At 54.9% G+C, this 19,995-nt stretch overlaps 1 protein-coding gene and 1 non-coding gene across 6 annotated transcripts; both read right to left on the reverse strand.

The window, feature by feature from the left end:
- FCSK (fucose kinase) lies at positions 1–19,380 on the reverse strand. Of its 5 annotated transcripts, XM_034638878.1 has the most exons (24): positions 19,212–19,373; positions 14,474–14,578; positions 13,792–13,943; positions 12,950–13,000; positions 10,648–10,773; positions 10,235–10,307; positions 9,734–9,831; positions 9,258–9,338; positions 8,516–8,635; positions 8,164–8,335; positions 7,660–7,772; positions 6,900–7,001; positions 6,615–6,785; positions 6,076–6,140; positions 5,327–5,697; positions 4,531–4,741; positions 4,184–4,350; positions 3,868–4,089; positions 3,370–3,513; positions 3,088–3,207; positions 1,267–1,454; positions 1,080–1,179; positions 322–545; positions 1–142 (listed from the first exon to the last, which is right to left on the reverse strand). In XM_034638878.1, exons 2-24 carry the CDS (start codon positions 14,553–14,555, stop codon positions 56–58), a joined length of 3,240 nt encoding a protein of 1,079 aa, XP_034494769.1. In that variant the 5' UTR covers positions 14,556–14,578; positions 19,212–19,373; the 3' UTR covers positions 1–55. The 5 variants fall into 5 exon arrangements, with proteins under 5 accessions (XP_034494769.1, XP_034494770.1, XP_034494774.1 ...); XM_034638881.1 differs by lacking the exon at positions 322–545 and having other exon boundaries at positions 8–142; positions 19,212–19,379; XM_034638882.1 differs by lacking the exons at positions 1–142; positions 322–545 and adding an exon at positions 623–930 and having other exon boundaries at positions 19,212–19,380.
- On the reverse strand, positions 14,127–14,233 carry LOC117795376. Its single transcript, XR_004619343.1, has one exon. It is a non-coding gene; the product is annotated as a U6 spliceosomal RNA (small nuclear RNA).
- Positions 19,381–19,995: the final 615 nt, after the last annotated feature.

A 19,995-nucleotide genomic window follows, 5' to 3' on the forward strand; every position in this document is an offset into this window, starting at 1 on the left:
CTGTAGCTCCAGGTTTTCTCCTCTTACAGATGGACAAGCCGTCTGGGAAGGAGCATCAGGTTGAGGTCTCACCCCCCAGCAGCTGCAGGCTCAGGCCCTGAGTGTCCACTTCTACCAGGTGGATGCTGTAGTTCCCGAGGCCCTGGGAGCAAAGGACAGGAGGTTTTTAGAGGACAGAGGCTCTGGGCAAGTCTCAGGCCACAAATCTCATGATGCAAGGTGGTCAGGGGGACTTGTAGTTGTAGCCCCTGGTTAGTGGTGGGCCATGGTGAGGGCTCCTATCCCCCACCAATTACCACACCCCCCAACACCATCAGGTACCTCAGTCTTGGCCAGAACAGCCTCCAGAGCCTCCTTTTGCCGCGGCTCCTTGGTCAACAGATAGAGAAAACCCCCGCCACCTGCCCCTGCCAGGCTCTGGCCATGCACGTGGGGGGCCAGGACATCCATCATACGCCGCACAGCCAGGGGCTCACAGCCTGGAGCCATGAGCTTCTTCTGCTCCCAATATGAGGTCAGGCACTGGCCCAGCAGAGGCAGGCTCCCTGGAGAGGGGACGGAGGGGAGTGGCCTGCCTGAGCCAGGATATTCCTTCAACACCCCTTTGTAGACAAAATGAGGTGCCAAGAGGCCCTACTTAACCAGTGTCATGGTTAAAAAGCTAGGTACAGTGCTGGCTGGAAACAGGAGTGATAAAGCCCACCACAGAGGGTTGTTTGAGGACTAAAGTGCATAGAGCAGCTGGCATGGGGCCCAATCCAGTATTTGGCAAAAGGTAGTCACACACATGGAACCCTGATCTACTGACCCTGGAATTCAACAATGGGGCTGAGCCTCCTCCCTAGTGTGCTGCCTGCTTGGTGGGGCTGGAGGCCTTCCTCATGATGCAAGTGTTATCCTAAGATATGGCTCCCATCTAAGTGTGAGACCCTGCAGAGGACAGAAGACAGTAGGCTTCTATCTCCAGGGGCCTCATACATGGGGCCTGAGCCGAGCCTGCAAAGCCTCCTGGCGTCAGACCCCCAGGCAACAAGGTACTCACTCCTGCTGCCCTGAGACACAGGCAAGAAGCACCTCACCTTGGCGGAAGGCTTCAGCACATTCCTCAGTGTGTCGTACCAGGCTGTGGGCGTTCTGCACGACGGCAGGCAGCCGGGCATACCAGCTCCTCAGTACATCCTGCAGACGGGGCAGGAGGGAGGCAGTAAGGATCTGGGCCCAGCTGAGCCGTCTGCCTCTGTCCTTGCTCCTGGGGCCAGGGCTCACCTGCAGCAGATTCCGTGCCAGCCGGGTCTTGCCAGTGTATACCAGGAGCAGGTGGTCATTGAGCTTCTGGACAAAGCCCTCAGGCACAGTGATCTCTTCCACCTCCACCTTCAGTGGCAGCTGAGCCCGGGAGCGCCCCACCTTGATGCCAGGCATTAGGCCACCCACTTGGTCTTGCCAGCCACCTCCTGTAAGCCCATGGTCCCATCACTTTTGGAGCCTATCTGGCTCAACTTCTGTCTCCCAGCCCCAGCTCCCAGCCCTGCACCCCTGGCAAGGACCAGTGTGGGAAGACAGCTTCCTCCAGCTCAGGCTGGGCCAGGTGAGCTGTGCAACTTCTGCCCCCAGATCTGGGAACAGGACAAGCCCAGCCAGGGGAAAGGGTTTCGCTCCAGAGCCAAGCTTGGAACTCACAAGGCCCAAGTTCTGTTGCAGACCTAACTGTAAATGGAATTGGGGTAAACCACATCAAAGGGTAAGCCCTAACAGTAAACTTCTCCCCTCCAGGAGAGATGACATAGGACTTTCCCTGCGGCCTAACAGGCCCCTGCACCCTGTCTTTACTGATAAAGGGTGTTGATGTTAGAAATTAGCTTTTCAGCATCTCTCACTGAACTTGAAAGAGCTTGTTCACATCTTGAGTTAGCAATGAACGGTATGGATTTCTTCCTCTTGAAGCTGTATAAAAGTGGTATTATTTGAGATAATTCTGAGATAGGCCTTTCATATCTGGGGAAGGGCCTGCAAGGATTTAAAGTACAAAATGCCAATGGCAGGAAGCATCTGGAACTTTACAGCCAAGACATGGCAATTGGTGTCAGGCCCCAAATGTCAAGGATTCTTTACCGGCACGCCTCTCCTTCAGAGCACTCAGCATAGCTTGTAATCATACGTTCGTTTGAGTGGTTGTTGATTAAGGTCTGTCTCCAGTAGACCACAGGACTTCTGAAGGCAAGGACCCTGTTTTTGCTCATTTTATCCCCAATGCCCAACACAGAGTGGATACTTAATAAATCGCTGTCAATTCACCAAATGAGGGATTTGAATGGTACACCTTAGAAGGAAACTGAAAAGCCCCCCCCACCCCCGCTAATGACTACCCATTCTGGGGTGTGAAATCACGGCAATGAAAGGAGGAGGCTGGGCTACAAAGTGGCCGGAGGAGATGCCACAGTCAGGCATCTATTCATCTTTCCAGTAGCCTCCTTCCCAGCATCATGAAGGTGAGGCCCTGCGTCCTGACTTGACCACAGTGCCATAGGATCTGGAGTCTGATAAACCTCCAGCCGCTCTCCCTTGTGTATGGATTCCAAGGGGCCAAGGTGGTGTGGAAGAGGAGGGTGCTAGTAACATTCCATTATGACCACAGCCACGTGCTGGGCCCTCTGCGCACCCCCCAAACGGTAGTGGGGGGCACAAATAACCATAGCCCACGGGAGGGGCAAGGGGCCAGCCAGAAGGCATGCTAAAAGTTCTGTCCCCTATTCCAAAACCACCTTTACCCAGCCCCATCCTGAGGGACAGCCCTAGGTGGGGACAGAATCACGAGGAATAGCACCTAATATAACAGGTACATAATAAGGCACATGCAAGCTGCAGCACAGAATCTGGCACTTAATGGGTGCTCCTAAAGCATCAGGCCCTTGGAGGTTGAAACATTTCAAGACGAAAACCAACCAGAAAGGGTCAGAGTGTAAGACGGACATTGTAACCACTTTAAGGAGTAGTACAGTTATGTGGCTATCTGCAAGGCCAGGGAGCCCCTGAAGGGCCTTGGGAAAATGCCCATGACCTCCCTCCTGCCCTGGGGCAGTCCCATACCTGTGGTGAGCACCTGTTCCAGGTGCAGCACTGCATGGATCAGGGCCTCGGTGCCTACCACCCGGCCTGCGGCTCTCTGCAAGGCAGCCAGGGCTGCGCCTGCCAGGATGCTGCTTGTGCCTGCAGGGTGCAGAGGAAGACACCAAGCGTGAAACAGCTCTGCCCCGCCCAGTCCTGCCCCACCCACTCCCCCTGCTGGGCAGAGGCCGGGGAGGGGATCAGACGTGAGGCAGGAGGTTGCGAATGCAATTGATGGGCAGCAGGAAGACAGAGCCTGCTCACCAAGACCAGAGCCATGGGGCAGCTCAGACCAGGTGTGAAGCTCGAAGCCACCCCCGAAGGTGTGCAACAGCTGCTCTCTCAGCGAAAGCTTGGAGCCGACATGCACGATCCCCGCACAGATGAAGGTTGCCTTCAGCAGAGCCCCTGAAGAGGAACCAGCAAAGAATTTGATCTCCAAGGGCAGAAGCAGATACCCCAAGCCACCTCCACTACTGTCCAGCCCAGCATGGGGCTCACTGGGGGACAAAAGCCTAACAGTACTGTAGGCCCCATCTCTAAGCCATAAAAGGGCCTCTGGTCTCCCAGCAGAGGCAAATGTGCCAGCCCTACCTCCTGTGCCTATATGCACCCAGGCAGGATGACTCCGGGGCTCCACCACCAGACCGCGTCAGCCTCAGGCCGGGCCTCTGTGGCCTGCAGAGTCTCCAAGGTTCTGCCCCCATCCCTTAGCTGGCGAGGAGTGCCATCCCCACCTGTAGATGTCACAAGTGCCCTGACCTGGGGCATGGGGCTGGCAGTAATCCTGCAGGTCATCTAGGCTCCAGCACACTATCTTCATGGCCATCTTGTCCTGCCGAGGCCCCACTGCCAGCCACAGCTCGGGCTCTGGGATGCGGCGTGCCCTGGCCCCGATGGGCCGGCGGCCATCCACTCGCACGGCCAAACCCAGCACTGCACCACCAAGCTCGTAGGCAAGGGGTGGCGTGTCGCTCCAGCCACCTTCGGCAATTGGACAAGACCGAGTGGGTCACAAGGGCTGCCAGCCCAGCTCTGGGGTGGCTACCCTCACCCCCAGCCCCCACAAAGGACTCACCAGAGAAATCCACACGAGCCGGGCACTCGGCCACCACCCACTGCCCAGGGGCTGGCAGCTCTGCTGGCTCCGTGGAGACAAAGTTCTGGGCTGACATCACAGCCTGGCGGATCAGAATCTGCCCAGCTCCCTCGTAGTGGCGGGCAGCTCGCACTAGCAAGGCTGGCCTGCCAAGAGGGAAGGGAGAGATGGTGGCATGGAGTGCCAAGCTGGGGGTGGACTGCCTGGGCTTGAGGACCTGACTGCCCTGGGTAACCCTGGGGAGGAGGACGCCCTACCTCTCTGGGTCTCCACCTCCAAGGACGGCCAGGGACCTCTCCAAAGGTTTTGACGTCATTAGCACCCACCTGCTCAGCCACTTGTCCCGCTCTTGGGCCAGCGCCTGCACACCCCCCACCAGATCTCCACACTCCAGGTACGAGAAGGGCCGCATCCACCCAGGGTTGGCCGCTGGCCCACTCCGTAAGCCTCCTTGGCCCTCTGCCATGCAGCCCAGGACATCAGCCACACAGGCCAGAGCCCGGGCTGCCACACCAGGGTCTCCCGCACCAGCTGCAACTGCGAGACCAGGAGTCAGTGTGGTGGGGGAGGGGGCCTGCCCCCAACGCCCTCTGCCCCAGAAGACTACTTGGCAATCCCCAAACACTCCAGGTCCCTCACACCTCTTCACTTTTGCCCAAGATGCAGCCTTGCCTATGAATGTTTCCTGCTTCTCTGCCCAGAAAGGTTCTTCTCATCAGCCCCATCCCAGATGTGCCTCTTCATGCCTCACCTGGGATGTCCATGTGGTTAGGAGCTCAGGCTCCAGAGTCACACCATCTGCGTTTAGTCTCAGCCCCACCACAAACCAGCTGAAATAGGCACAATGAGGTGCTGCCCGTGCCTGGCTGGCCCTAGCCAGCGTGCCTGGGCCTCCTCATGGAGCCAACCACATCCCAACCCACTGCAGAACATGCAGGCTCAGCCCCAGTCCTCAGCCTCTCACCAACTGCCCACTGACACAGATGAAACTTCCCACAAAGTTAGTGGGAACTGCATCTCTCCCCTGCTTTAAAGTCTCTGGGCTCTCTAGTACCCTCAGATTGATGACCCAGAGGGCAGGTAGGGCAGGTGATGGTGGGGCAGGCTTTCCAGCACACTCACCCTGGTCCAGCATGGCCAGCAGGGGCCCAGGACAGCCCTCTTGGACAGCGGCCTGGATTAGCGGGTGCAGGCTGAGGTCCTGCCGGGCCTCCAGCACATGCCTCGCCTTACGCAGGGCCTGGCGGAAGAACAGGTCCCGGCGGGAGGCCAGAGTGGCGGCCCGGTCCAGGCACGGCTGCAGCTGCTCCCAGGACAGACGCCAACAGGCCCGCCAGGCCCTTAGGGCCTTGCCCCCATCCTCCTGGGGGTCCAGCATCCACAGCATGTCCTGGGGCCCCAAGGCCCTCGAGGGGTGGAGCACGGGAAAGAGGCGGGCACTAAGAAGGCAACGCTCTGCAGGCGGAGTGTCTGGATCCCACAGATCCCAGTCTCTGATGTGGGGAAAAGGCACATTAGCAGGGGGAAGCAAGGGCTCCTGCCTGGTCACCAAGCCCTGACTGCCTGTCAGCTGGGAGCTGGCTCATTCGTGGGGACAGGACCAACTCCTCCAGAGGCAGCCCAAGGGGACAGTTCAGAAAAGGAGGCCCAGCTGCCTTGCCTCCTTTCCCAGACCACTGAACAAAATCCCAAAGCCTGAGCAGAGCCAGGAATTTGGAGTTGCCCAGGACGATGCTGGGGCAAATCAGGCTGCCCTAAACTACCCCAGGGATGGTTGCGGGGCCAGATGCTGCTCTGGGACAGAAGCAAGGGCAGGCATGAGCCCCTGGCTGCCTCGACCCCTGGAGGTCCATTGGGGCCATCCACCTTACCGAATGCCTGTCTTCTGGAAGAATTCACTCCAGGACATGTTGAGATACGTTCTTGTCCCCTGTCTCTGAGGGAAGAGGAGGAGGCAGTCAGGGCTTCCGGGGCCACAGGAAGGGGTGAGGGACACTAAGGCCAGAGGGAACAGGAAGAGAGACAGGCACATACACAAGCAAGTCCTGCAACACTGTGTCAAGCTCTGGGGCCTCAATGTTCCTGCCCAGGTGCAGAACTTGGAGCGGAATCCTGCCTCTAGGTCCATCCCACCAGAACTGGCTCTGCAGTCCAAGGCGGGTCACCACCCTCTCTGAGCCTCAGTGTCTGGCCTGTAACATGGGCATAAAAATCCCCACCCACCCCACCACACAGAGCAGACAAGGAGGGAGGGAAGGGCCTGCTGAGGCTACTGGCCACACCCTCCTTACCCCCTATCCCTCAGGCTAGTGCTCAGAGAGACTTGCAGTGGCGTGGGAGCTGGGCTGGGACCCTCGGGGCTCCCCAAAGCCTTAAGATGGACGGTGAGGGAGGTGGGGTGGACACCTACCTCCCAGCTGTCCAGACGGCCAACAACGGTGAAGACACGGCCAGGGGCGCCATGCAGTCGCACGTGGTGTCCCTGCAGGACGAGGTCACGCAGCTCCAAGCCATGCAGGGCCTCGCACTGGGCCGTGTCCAGGCCACTCACCAGGCAGCCGGGGCCGATGTGAACGGGGCCCTGGAAGAAGAAAAGGCAGGCATCCTATCTAGCACCGCGCTTAGCGCCCCCAGCACACACAGGACCCTGGCCCCTGCCGCGCTGCCCTCCCTCTGCCCTGCTCTCTGGCCTCACCTGCAGGTGGCAGTGCTGCAGGACACTCCCAGCACCCAGATGGACTGGGCCTTCCAGCAGGCAGCTGACCACAGAGCTCCCCGCGCCCAGGAGCTCCGGCTCCTGTGAAGCCAGGGAGGAGGTTATGAGGGCCCCAGGCCCAGGGCTGCCCAATCCCCCCCGCATCCAAGGCCCCAGCCAGAATTCCTGCTGCTCTCTGAGCCTGACAGCCAGCCAGATCCACCTGCCCTGGCCCCGAGCTCAGGCCAGCTCCCATCCCGCCCTGTTCATGCCCCTCCCCCAGCGGCATGCTCTGCCTGAATCCTCTTCCAGAGCAAATCTGCACTCAGCAACCGAGGTTCCCCCCCACCCCACAGATGACAGCTCTCCCAGGAGCCCTCTCCCACATATCCAGCTACCCCTACCCCTGCCACCCTGAGGGCCACCTATGAACTCTTCCTGCCCGCTTCCTCAGCTCAGGCCACTGACCCAGGCCCATCACGTCCAGTGGGACTGGCTCCCCAAACAGACCCCGCAGAAAGCGTGGAGGGAGTCTCCTCTAGTTTCTCAGTCAGGCAAACCTGGCCACCTATTGGCTCTGTGGCTTAACCTCTCTGAGCCTCCAGTGCCTCATGTGAATAATGAGAATAATTACGCCTACACTCATAGGTGATCTGTTCCAAGCACGGGCTATCCCTTCCCTTTCCTGAAGCCCCACCCCACCTGTCCGCAGGTACCCCAGCAGGCACTTCCGCTAGCCCTCCCTCCAGGCAGGTCTTACCTCCACCCGGGAGTGCACCACCCGGGCCCTGGGAGCCCCTGGGCACGTAAGGCTGCACATGAACTCACTGGCCGAGCTGGTCATGTAGCTGTAGCTGCCGTCAGGGACATAAGCTGTAAAGATACAAGGACTGACCCCAGCCCCATGCCTGCTGCAGCTCTGAAGCCAGACCAGGCCTCCCACCGGAAGACACATCTTAGGCCCTGGGAAGGCAGGCATGCCAATGAGCCCATTGTGTCCATGGGGGAGTGAGATCCAGAGAGGCTCAGCCACCTGTCCAAGTCACACAGCTAGAAAGTAGAAACACGGGGACTGGAGCCCAGGAGGGAGACAAAGGAAGAAGGGAAGAGGGTTATGGGTTCTGGCTTAGGAGAAGGTAACTGTCTGGAATCCACTAGGCCTGCCTGGTCCAGGAGCCTGGGGGCCAGGCAGGCAGCAGCCTCACCCTAGGGGTCCTCACTCCCGTGGTCTTCCCACCCCAGAGCGCTGAGAGGCAGTACCCACCCATGGTGAGGGGCTGATTGCGAAGTTCCCTCCACAGCTCAGTCCGGGCAGCCTGCAGATAACCCGCGATGTCCGAATCACCTTGCCCCATCTCCGGGGGCTGCCCCACCAGGAAGTCCTCCCTGCTCACGTTCCGGGCCATGCAGAGCAGGATGTCGAAAAAGAGAGACAGCTAGGAGAGGGGTAGGAAGCATAGCTATTGGGAAGGTTCCTAGGCTGAGCTCGGGCAGTCCCATGCCCAGAGACACTGACCCAGAGAGTGAAAGGGACAGGCCCAAGGCCATGCAACCAGGCTGCCAGTGTCAGGGCCTCTATCCAAGGCCAGGGGACCCCAGCCCACACCCCCAGTCACCTGGACAGGCCGGGCTCCAGAGTCCAGGCCCATGTAGGTGCAGGCATCCAAGGGTGGGCTCACATGGGTGGCCAGGAGGTGCTCAGCAGTCTCCACAGAGAAGAAGGCGACCCCAGAGACCTGGAGAGGTCAGGGTCAGGTGGGGGGGGGGACACTGGGGCCAGGCTTGGGCCTGAGGCGGGAAAAGCACATGCAGATGGGCCAGGCAAGGTTGGCTGCCATACCAAGCAGGGTCCTTTGTCTCTGGGTCACTCCAACACCCGGGCTCCAGGCTTTTAGGGAGTGACTCCCACTCAGGGACCCCTCAACAGGCACGTTCTGACACCTCCCCCTCAATTTTCAGGCCTTCCTGAACTAGAGACCGAGAACGAGAACTAGTTCCCTATCATCCTCAAGGTCCAGTCCCAAACCCTACCCCAACAGTCCTATCCTTGTCTTTCATTCTAGAAGGATCCCCCAAATCCAATTCTAGACTTCCTCCCAACTGTACTCCCGAAATTACCCACACTCTGGTTCTAGCCTTTCTGGTTCGGGACAAGACCCCGAATTCCAAGGCCACACCTTCCTCAGATTCTAGCTCTACTGGCATTCAGGGCATTCTAGACCTTACTCAGATTCTAGTTCTAGCCTGCCCCAGAATCTTCTGGAAGGAGTGAAGCTCTGCCCTGAGCAGGAAGCCAAACCCTCCCTTCCTTATCCTATAAGGTCTCCAAAGCCCCCAGTGTGGGTCTGGCAACCGTACCAGCGGCACTCGCCCATCCGGCCTGGCACACCGTTGTATCTCTGCCTCGCTGCCCTGGTAGTAAATGTCCAAAACGAAGCCCTATGTGGGGGGAGAAAACAGAGTTAGGGAAAGGAGCAAGAGAGGATCAGCAAGGAGGGCATCGCTAGGTGTTCTCCAAATGAAAACCTAGGACGAAGTCTGGCAGGTCCCAGTGGGCTCCCAGGGACCACAGCGCCAGAGACTCCCACCCCCCGACGGTAGAGGGCAGGCTTTGAATGTCTTCGCAGCCCCGAGCAGGAACACAGAACCTAGCACATGGCTGGTGCACGATTCGTGTTTGGCAAGACTATGTAAGCACAAGGGCTGTTTACAGGGGAACTGCTGCAAATCCAGACCATGCCAGAAAGCCAAGGATGAGAGGCTTCCCCAAGCATTGGACCAGGAGGCCAATCCAGATGGTTCAGCTGTCCACACCACTGTCCCAGGGGCACTACCTGGGAGTCAGTGAAGTAAACACCATGGTTCCGGGCATAGGCCATGCTCCCTGGAAGGGCAATCACTCTGGCTCCCCGGAAGTTGTCCCAGCTGATCCCTGTGAGTGAGGCAGTTAGGAGGTTCCCTGGGGGCCCCAACCCAAGGCAGGGGGCCCCAGCCAGAAGGAAGCAAGAGCTCAGGGCAGGGGCATCCGGACACCTCTAAAGGGAATATGGTTTCCAAAGACAAATGGACATTCCTCTGGAAGAATGACACCACCTCCCCTCCAAAATTCTTCCACAGAGCCCTGTAGGGCTGAAGGGGCAGGGTGGGGTGTCTCCATTCTCTAGCCAGGCAGAGGGAAGCCCAGTGCGGGGAGGGAAGCTCTGCCTCTGGGTCTGGGCTTCATGCTCCCCACAGCTTCCCTTCTGAATAGAACAGCAGGCCAGGCTCAGAGACCAAATGAAGAAAGGTGTCTGGCTAGGGCTAGGGTAGGCAGTCTCGAGGCTTCTCAGGCTCACCTGGGTTCAGAGGAACAGACAGCAGCATGTCGGTGCTGCAAACCCACACACCTGGTGGGGAGCCCGGGCCCAGCTGCAGGGGAGAGAAAGCCTGTAGCCAGTGGCCTGGCCCAGCCCTCCCTCTGCTCCCACACAACCCGGATGTGGCCTGTCCAGGAGGACTCTGGCTGCTGAGGTAACGGGGCCTCCCCTGACCAGCAGTGCCGAGGCTGGTCCTTCTCTCTACTCTGAGGGCCACACCTCCCCACCAGCATGGCCAAGACTAACTTCCTGAAGCTCTAAGTCCGGACACCCCCAAAGCCGTTCTTCCTGGCATCTCCTGTCTACACCAGCACAGACTGCATAGCCGATGGGGCCGTGGGAGAGGTGTGGCTCTCTCTGGGATGAGGGCCCGTGGTCGCCGCCAGCCTTACCCGATGGCTCATGATGTCCAGCAAAGAGTCCAGGTTGCAGACCACGGCCTCCACCGGAGCCTGGAGGTTCTCCACAGGGAGGCAGGTGAAGGCCCGGCCACAGTCGTCAAAAGGGAAATCTCGGCCCTAGGGAGGAGTAGGGACAGGAGAAAGAACCCTTAGGGCAGAGAGCCTGGGGACACCCTATCAGCTGGGCAAGGCAGGAAGCCACTTAGCTAGAAGACTTTTAAAATGTGTTTTCTCAGGTGCCTGGCTGGCTCAGTCGGTGGCACGTGTGACTCTTGGTCTCAGGATTGTGAACTCAAGCCCCATGTTGGGTGTAGAGATACTTAAAATCTTAAAGTAAAATGCGTTTTCTCGGGGTTTTTTTAATTAATTGATTTACTTGAGAGAAAGAGAACACAAGCAGGGGCAGAGGCAGAGGGAGAGGGAGAAGCAGACTCCCCGCTGAGCAGGGAGCCCAACGTAGGGCTCGATCCCAGGACCCTGAGATCACGACCTGAGCTGAAGGCAGACACTTAACCGACTGAGCCACCCAGGCGTCCTATCAGAATTTTTGCTTATAATGTTTTTGATTACATGATTATGGTGAAAAATTAGAAAGTGCAGCTCTGCAAAAAGAAAACAATTCCTCAGGGATAATAGCCGTTGCCCTCATTTGAGCTATATCCTTTCCGATTTTTCTTTAATTCTTTAATGAGATTATGAGAAGATGGAGACAAGAGAACTTAACACGCACACACAACTACAAGTAAAACTAGGGGGAAAGATTGGGAATTATATCAGTGTCAATATTCTAGCTGTGGTTGTACTACAGTTCTCAAAAATATTAGCCCTGGGGGAATGTGGGCAAAGTTTGCAAAGGCTTCTCTCTCTATTATTTCTTGCAAGTGGATCTATACTCATCTTAATCAAAATTCCAATTAAAAGGGCACCTGGCTGGCTCAGGCGGTATGGCATATGACTCTTGATCTAGGGATTGTAAGTTAGAGCCTCACATTGGGTGAAGAGATTACTTTTAAAAAATCTAAACAGAGGCGCCTGGGTAGCGCAGTCGTTAAGCGTCTGCCTTCGGCTCAGGGAGTGATCCCAGCGTTCTGGGATCGAGTCCCATATCGGGTTCCTCCGCTGGGAGCCTGCTTCTTCCTCTCCCACTCCCCTGCTGTGTTCCCTCTCTCGCTGGCTGTCTCTCTGTCACATAAATAAATAAAATCTTAAAAAAAAAAATCTAGGGGCGCCTGGGTGGCACAGTGGTTAAGCGTCTGCCTTCGGCTCAGGGCGTGATCCCGGCGTTACGGGATCGAGCCCNTTTAAAAAAAAAAAAAAAAAAATCTAAACAAGGGGCGCCTGGGTGGCGCAAGCGACTGACTCTTGATATTGGCTCAGGTCCTGATCTCAGGGTTGTGAGATCAAGCCCTGCATGGCATGGGCTCCATGCAAGCAGGGAAAGATTCTCTCTCTCCCTGCACCCCTCCCCTCACTCACCCGTGTGTACATGCATGTTCTCTCTCTTTCTCTCTCGAATAAATAAATAAATCTCTTTAAAAAACTAAACAAAAAAAAAGAAAGAAAGAAAGAAAAGAATAAGAATGGCTGAAGAAAGTTTAACAAAAAATTTCTAATTAAAAAGCTGAGATCGGGGTGCCTGGGTGGCTTAGTGGGTTAAGCGTCTGCCTTTGGCTCAGGTCATGATCCCAGGGTCCTGGGATCGAGTCCCACATCGGGCTCCCTGTTCAGCAGGGAGTCTGCTTATCCCTCTGCCTTTGCCTGCCTCTCCCCCAACTTGTGCTTTCTCTCTCCCTCTCAAATAAATAAAGTCTTTTATAAAAAAAGTTGAGCTAATTTTATATAAACTTGCGTGGCTGGCTCTTCCCAGTAAACAATGAAAGTACATTGCCTGAATGCTGCGAGTGGGCCAGGCCAGGCCCTGTTTTAGCATTTAGGTGGATCACCTCAGCACTTCCAAATGAAGTAGAAACTGTTACCATCCCCATTTTACAGATGAGGAATCTAAGGCCTAGAAAGAAAGGGTCAAGTGACTTGTCCAAGGTCACAGAGCTGTTAAGTCCCTTTCCAGGCCAATGCATAGGGTTAGCTGGACTTTTAAATCACTGTCTAACATCCCACCAGGAGGATGTGCTGCTTATATTCAGTCTGTTCCCTACCTCTGGACAGTCGGATCAATTCTGATTTTGATTCTTCTGGATTTGCACAATGAGCACCTTGCACAAACACAAAGATAAAACACCTATCTAACCCCAAGGATCAATGGTTTCGGCCTTCGGCGTGGCCCTCTACTTACCATGTGCAGGATGAGGATCCGGGCCGAGTGTAGGACGTCAGCTGTCACCACCTGTCGAAAGTGGAAGAGCCCTGTGGACAGAAGCCTGGGCAGACGGCACCCAAGGATACTGTCCTCTTGTCCAGGGAAAGACCCCAACACAAACCCACTCCGGTACCAAAGGACGAAAAGACAAGGTCAGGACCAATGGCCACAGGCAGGCAGGGGCAGCCCTGGCCCCTCCTGGATAAGGGAGGCTACTGGCCCTCCACCTGGGCCACCCCTCTGTCCCCATGTTTTAGGGGAAGCTATAGGCAAGAACATGGGGCTAGCTGGGTGACTCACGGTAAGTCAGGTCCACGGCAACCACACAGTGGTGGCCTCCCCTGCCACTGCCACCTCCGTCCCTGTGACCAGCCTCACTCCCTATGCCAGGGAGCCAGGAGAGCAAGGTGGCCAAGTGAAGGGGCTGGGGTGGGGGGGGCGTGGGCCCAGTGGGGACACTGACCCCTGTGCCCTGCACAAAGGGGGCAGCTCTATCCCAGTTCCAGCAAACAGTTGCTATGGGGGAAGGAAAGGCCAGCAGAGCAAGATGGAAGTTTTCAAGAGAAGCCAGAAAGCCTAATTTTGAGATCCTGGCTCTGATGTACCAAAACTACTGGAAAGTCGGCCCCTGCCTTCTGCCCTTCCCCCCCGATGAGTCTGCCCAATCTAGAGGTACAGAAATTGATACCAGATGCTGAACTGGCCAGGCCATGGAGCCCAAAGAGCAGGTGGGTGACCTTGGAGACAATCTGTCTGAAGCCTCCATCACGGTTCTGAGCGGGACGTGTGCCGGACGAGGGCGCGCCGTGAGCACTCACCGTGAAGCCTGCCCGGGCACTCAGGTGCTCGGCAGCCACCAGCAGGGCGTTGAGGGTGGCCCCTCCGCTGCCCACGCGCGTCTCAGGGTCCTCCACCGCCAGTAACAGCGTCCCGGGCGGGATCTGCTCCCGCTTCTGGCGCACCTCCAGCTCTGCGGGCAGAACACAAGCTGGGCCGGGCCCCCAGCCTCCCCACCCTGGTCCGATGCATCTAGAGCAAATCTACTGAGAGTCACTATCTTCTCTTCTTTGACTCAGGAGCTTCTTTTGAGGTGTAAGCGACATATAACATTCTACTCGTTTCAGCTGTACAACGTCATGATTCAATATTCGTAAAAACTACGGAATGCTTCACAGATCTGCGTGTTCTCCCTGCAGAGAAGCCATGCTAACCTTCTCTATGCGGTTCCAATTTCCACATATGTGCTGCCAAAGCAAACACTTAGTAGCCTTTCATGGAGTCGCTCTTTAGATCTTCACCCAACTCTCTGAGGTAAGTACAACCAGTCCCATTTAACAGATGAAGGAACTGAGTCTCAATGAAATGACACGATGTGTCTTGAGGTCACATGGCTAGAAAGCAGAATCTGGGCTTGAACCCAGGTCTTCCTGGCTCGTGGGGCTGTAAGGGTATGATGGGGATTCTACATCAGAGGCCAAGTGGGGAGGGAGGGTCCCCTACCTCTCTGGAAGATGTGGACACTATCCTTGTACTGGCATGTCAGGATGATGACCGTCCAATCGACCCCCGTGGGCTGCTCCATTCTGGCCAACGTCGAGGGGCTCCCTGAGGCACAGATAAAGGTGTGCGTAAACTTTTGAAAAAAATTATCTTACCCTAAAATTGATTGCTTCTGGCACACAGTTCTATTAATTTTAACACATGTATCAGGGCACGTGGGTGGCTCAATCAGTTAAGCGTCCAACTCTTGATTTCAGCTCAGGTCATGATCTCAGGGCTCTGAGATCAAGCCCCTGCTTAAGATTCTCTCTCCTTCTCCCTCTGCTCCTCCCCTCCCTCTCTAAAAAACCACAAAAGACAAAATAAATAAATAAATAATGAAAAAAGGCCCCATACTGTATAGATTCTTGTGGCCACAACTACTTTTCGCACCCAAAAAAACTCTTGCATGTTATCCCTTTGGGCATACTCCTCTCCATCACCTCACCCCTGACAACCACACTTCCCCATAGCTACGGTTGGGCTGTAATCTTTTTTTTTTTTTTTTAAGTAGGCTCCATACCCAGCACAGAGCCCAATGTGGGGCTTGAACTCATGACCCTGAAATCTAGGCCTGAGCTGAGATCAAGAGTCAGATGCTTAATTGACTGAGCCATCCAGGTGCTCCAGGGCTGTAATCTTTGCAGTTGACTTCTTTCACGCAACATGATGCCTTTGGGATTCATCCAAGTTGACTGCACATATCAGTAGTTCTCTCTATTCGCCAAGCAGTATCCCATTGCATGGACTGGCGTCCATGGTCTGTTTCTCCATCCACCCATCGAAAGACATCTGGGCTGTTTCTAAGTTTGGGGAATCATGAATAGAGAGCTGCTACAAGCATTTGTGTGCACGTTTAGAGTGAACATAAGACTTCATCTCTGCCAGTGCATACCCAGGTATGGGATTGCTGGGTTATGTGTGAGTGTATCTTTGACTTTCTCAATCTGGATGCATGTGATTTCCTCAGGAAAGGAAGCAAGGGGAGCAAGGTGGGGTTGACAGTGGGTCCCACCTTAAAGCAAAGCGCTGCCCCTCCTCATTCAGTTGTCGGCTGTGAGGTGTTCTAACCGCCCAGGCTCCCGAAGCCAAGGGCAATTCCTTGGATAAGAGAGCAGCTGTGGGAGAGGTGCACCAGCCTGTTCAAAAGGATAAGGCAGGGTGCCAACAGAGCCCACTACAGGGACCTCAGAGGGAACCTCCCCTCCCAGAAGGTCCAAGCCAGAAGGGGCCTGCCACCCACCTGATAGCCATCTTCCTCTAGGGCACTCTGAGCAAGTGAGGAGAAAGTGGGCCAAAGCTATGGCTTTGCCCTCTCCTATCCCCCTCAACATTCCTCTCCTACCAGATGGGAAATCAATCTGACTCCAGAGCCCCCAAAACCATCCATAGACAAGTCTTCAAAAGTACCCTGGCATCCACCTCTGGCAGGGGTCCGGCTGCTGTCCCACAAAGCAGCCCACCCCACCTCTTCTTCCCTCTGACTTCCAGAGCTCAGCATGGGGAGGTGCCCAGAGTGTGTCCAGTAGGCAGCTGACGCTCCAACTAAGAGCCAACAGCAACAGCAGCTCTCACACCAGACTCTGCTGCCATCAAGCCTATGGTTAGGGCTGACAGACACCACCACTTAGCAACACCCACACTCCCACCAGCTTTCAGGGAGAGCCTCCACCACTAACAGAAATTGCTCTGTTCCCTGCTAAGCCCAGGAGGGAAGTCCAGAGGGGAAATCTGAGCTATAGATCTTGGCCAGCCACCTGAGGAAAAAGGCATTCCCCAGGATGTCCATCTGGCCTTTCCAGTAAAGGAGCCTCGTGGGATTCCAGCTTGACCGCAAACTCACTGTGTGATCTCCAGCACCCCCAACACTCTCAGGCCTCCTGAGGCAGAGAGGATAACTGACAAATGCCCCCAGCTTGTTCACATGGAGGCCACACTTCCCACCAACTGTTCCCAACCAATCAATGACTCTGTGCAGCAGGGACGTGAACACAGACCCATTTCTGCAAGATGGGGATCCTGTGACAGGCAACCTTGGCTCCTAGAGTCCCTATCAACCCAATAGAAACTGTCTCAGAACTGCAAGACAGTCAGAGATCCTTTCCACCCTTCCTTCCTTCCTTCCTTCCTTCCTTCCTTCCTTCCTTCCTTCCTCCCTCCCCTTCCCTCCCTCCCTCCCTCCCTCTGGTGCTTCTTCACAGGCAGCAGCCTGACAGCTCTTCCTGTCTCCTCTAGCTCCCTTCCCTTTTTCCCTCTTCCCCAATAAATCTCTTGCACTTCTAGTTCCATCTTGGTCTCTGCTTCTCTAAGGACCTGAACCAAAATGGGGAGTATATTATCATTCCTCTCTCGGCACCTTCAAAGGAAAAAAATCACTGTAAGAACCTCTACCTTCATGTCAGGAAAGTACTATCTTTATCCTCAAAGATTAAGAAACTGAGCCACAGAGAGATTAAGTAACTTGCCCAAGGTCACACAGTGGGCAAGGAGCACAGCCAAACTGAATCAGACACTTTTCTTCAGAGTCCATTCTCTTAACCACTACACTGAACCTACTTTATGGGAACAAGGCAGAAAGAACGGAGTAAAGAGATGGAAAGTGCTCGTGTGTATAAGCCATTATGATAAAGCCTAAACAATTACAAGGTGATAATGAAATGAGGACTATGTTAATGATAACAGCCACTGGGACTGAGCTCACCACTGTGGCCCAGAGTTAAGACATTATGATTTTTCAACCTCATAACATCCCTGCAGGATGAGTATTATTAACTCCACTTTACAGAGGTTAACGGATGCTACAGCCATGCCTCGTACCTGGGTCACTCCATTTCTTATTCAGGTGATGGTGGTAATGATATTTGGTCCCAAGCAAAGGTGCTGAAAGGGAGTAAGGAAGCAATGTCCCAAGGAGGGTCCAATGACCCAGGAAATCTGAACCCAGTCTTGGTCTCAGCAGTGACTGGGAGACATGGACAGGTGATAGATAGATCAGGGCCAGAGGGAGGAGGGCAGGCCTATCTGGACTGCACCCTACTAGAGACTTAGGGCAAAAGAGCAGTCCCAGGCTGAGAATCAGCCCTACGGGCTCTGTTCCCATCTCTGCCTCCTCCTGTGTGATTTTGAACAGGTTACCTAACCTCTGCAAGCCAAAGATACCAACCTCCTAGGACTGTTGCCAGTATTAAATAAAATGGAAACAATGTGGCGTACAGCAGGGGCTCAGTGAGTGGTAGTTCTCTCCAGCAGGGAAAGGGAACAGGAGAGTTTAACTTGACCCTGAAGCCAATGGGAGTGAAGCCTCTGAAATATTCTCCAGGTCAAAGATGCACCCAAAGATGAAAAAAATCAGGGAAGGTCTAGGGAAATCAAGCGAGGCAAAGGAGCATGGCTCGCCAGATCAGCCGAAAGGGTATTTTATGATAACACAAAAGGTGGAATGATACTGGTGGCTAAAGCTCAGGGAGTGCTTTTTTCAGGGACCAACTCTAATGGCACACCAGAATCAGCTCAGGTGACTCAGTAGCCCTTTGAATTGGATCTTATCACACACATGACATAGATAAGGAAACTAGCTCAGAGAGAGGAAGGAGTCTGCTCAAAGTCATTCAAAGCCGGTACACGCAGGCCAGGTGTGTCCAACACCAACATTCTTGTTCTTCACCACCCTGTAGGAATAAGACATCTCTCCTGCAGCCCATGTCCTGTCATACCTGATGTTTACAGAAAACTTAGAAAAGAATACGGCGCTCATTGCAATATTCTGCCCACTTTCAATAACACTTCATCTATTGAGGCCAAGTTTAATGTCCTCAGCCAATTTTCCCCCTCCCCAAAATTGGAAGGGAAGGGGAGCCAGGGACAGAATAAAATAATAAAACCTCTTCATAGATGCTTTTGGAAGAGTGTTGGGGCAGGGATTTTACATTTTAGAGCTTTAAAGGTAAAAAAGAAAAAAAAAAAAAACCAGGCTCATGAAGGGATCTGATTTGCCTTCTGGAAAATAAAAAGGCAGACAGAAGCTGACTGGGAGTAAAATCACTTTGTAAATTATGCAAATGTCCTGTAACCGAGATTTGTGCGTAATACTGAGCCCAGATGGGGTAAACTAAGGCAGGAGACACGGCCTCAAGGCCAAGTCAGCAGCGCTGGCATCCAGCACCCCACCTGCTCAGGGGTAAGGGGCCTCTGGGGCCCGTATCCCTCCCTGTCCCAGGCGTCCTCAAGTGCCACGAAACTGGCCAGGTCCCAGAGCTCCCACTGAAAAGACCCAGACCAGGGGCGCCTGGGTGGCACAGCGGTTAGGCGTCTGCCTTCGGCTCAGGGCGTGATCCCGGCATTATGGGATCGAGCCCCACGTCAGGCTCCTCCGCTATGAGCCTGCTTCTTCCTCTCCCATTCCCCCTGCTTGTGTTCCCTCTCTCACTGGCTGTCTCTATCTCTGTCAAATAAATAAATAAAATCTTAAAAAAAAAAAAAAAAAAAATGAAACGACCCAGACCAAGCGGTAGCAGGACCTGAAGACGCTCCCTACACCCACGGGACGCCCAGGGGCGCCGGCAGAGTTCTGGGACACGCTTCCCTATCGAGAACCTGGAGGTCACTGGCCCAGCTCGGTCCTGCGGGTCCGAGAGCGTGAGCCGAAAAACAATGGGGCAAAGGGGGTGCGCGAAGCGGGAACCCGCAGGGACCGACGTACCTGCCTCTGCTGGGCGTTCGGCGCCGCGGGCTCTTTAACGCGTGGCTTCTTGTCCCTTCGCGGCGCACCCTGGGAAATGTAGTTTCACCCCTCCGCCCGTCCTGGCTTCTCCTCCCCCAAAAACTAACTCCGAGCTATTTATTACAAGGGTACGCAGATCTGGTGAGGGCAGCGCTTTCCTAAAGGCATGTGAGTTCAGTTCGAGAAAGGAGGTGAGGGGAGAAGGTGGCTCCGTTTCACAGTAAAACTACAACTCCCAGAAGAACGAATGCGTCTTAAAGACACAGCCTCGTTTTCTGGGACTCGAGGTTCCTGGTTTGGGGTCTGTTTCGCCCCCCCTTACCAGGACCTGGGGCAGCTGCTTTCCCATTGAGAGGGGAAAAAATAATGACAGCTGTTGCCCGAGCATAAGCGGTTAGTGTTGGATTGGCAGTTGGCTAGCGCTTTCGCGGATTTCATTACATGGGTCCTTCCGGAAGAAACTTTTAACTCTGCAGTAGGAAGAGGATCTGAGGAGCTTTTGGAAAAGTTGTGAATGGCAGCGTTGTTTGTAATAGCAAAGAATTGGAAACACCTTTTCTCTAGGCTACATCCATGCCATGGAATAAATACTATGCAGCAGTTAGAAAGAAGGAAGTAGAACTGTGTGTACAATAGAGAACGGTGCTCAAAATACTTTGTTAAGGTAGAAAAAAGCAAGTTGTAGAACCGTATATACAGGAAATCATTCATGTCAAAAATAATGTATGTGGACACGTATTATTCGTAACAGGATGGAGACCGC

Source organism: Ailuropoda melanoleuca, chromosome 12, assembly GCF_002007445.2.
Source record: "Ailuropoda melanoleuca isolate Jingjing chromosome 12, ASM200744v2, whole genome shotgun sequence".
NCBI classification, from domain to species: Eukaryota; Metazoa; Chordata; class Mammalia; order Carnivora; family Ursidae; genus Ailuropoda; species Ailuropoda melanoleuca.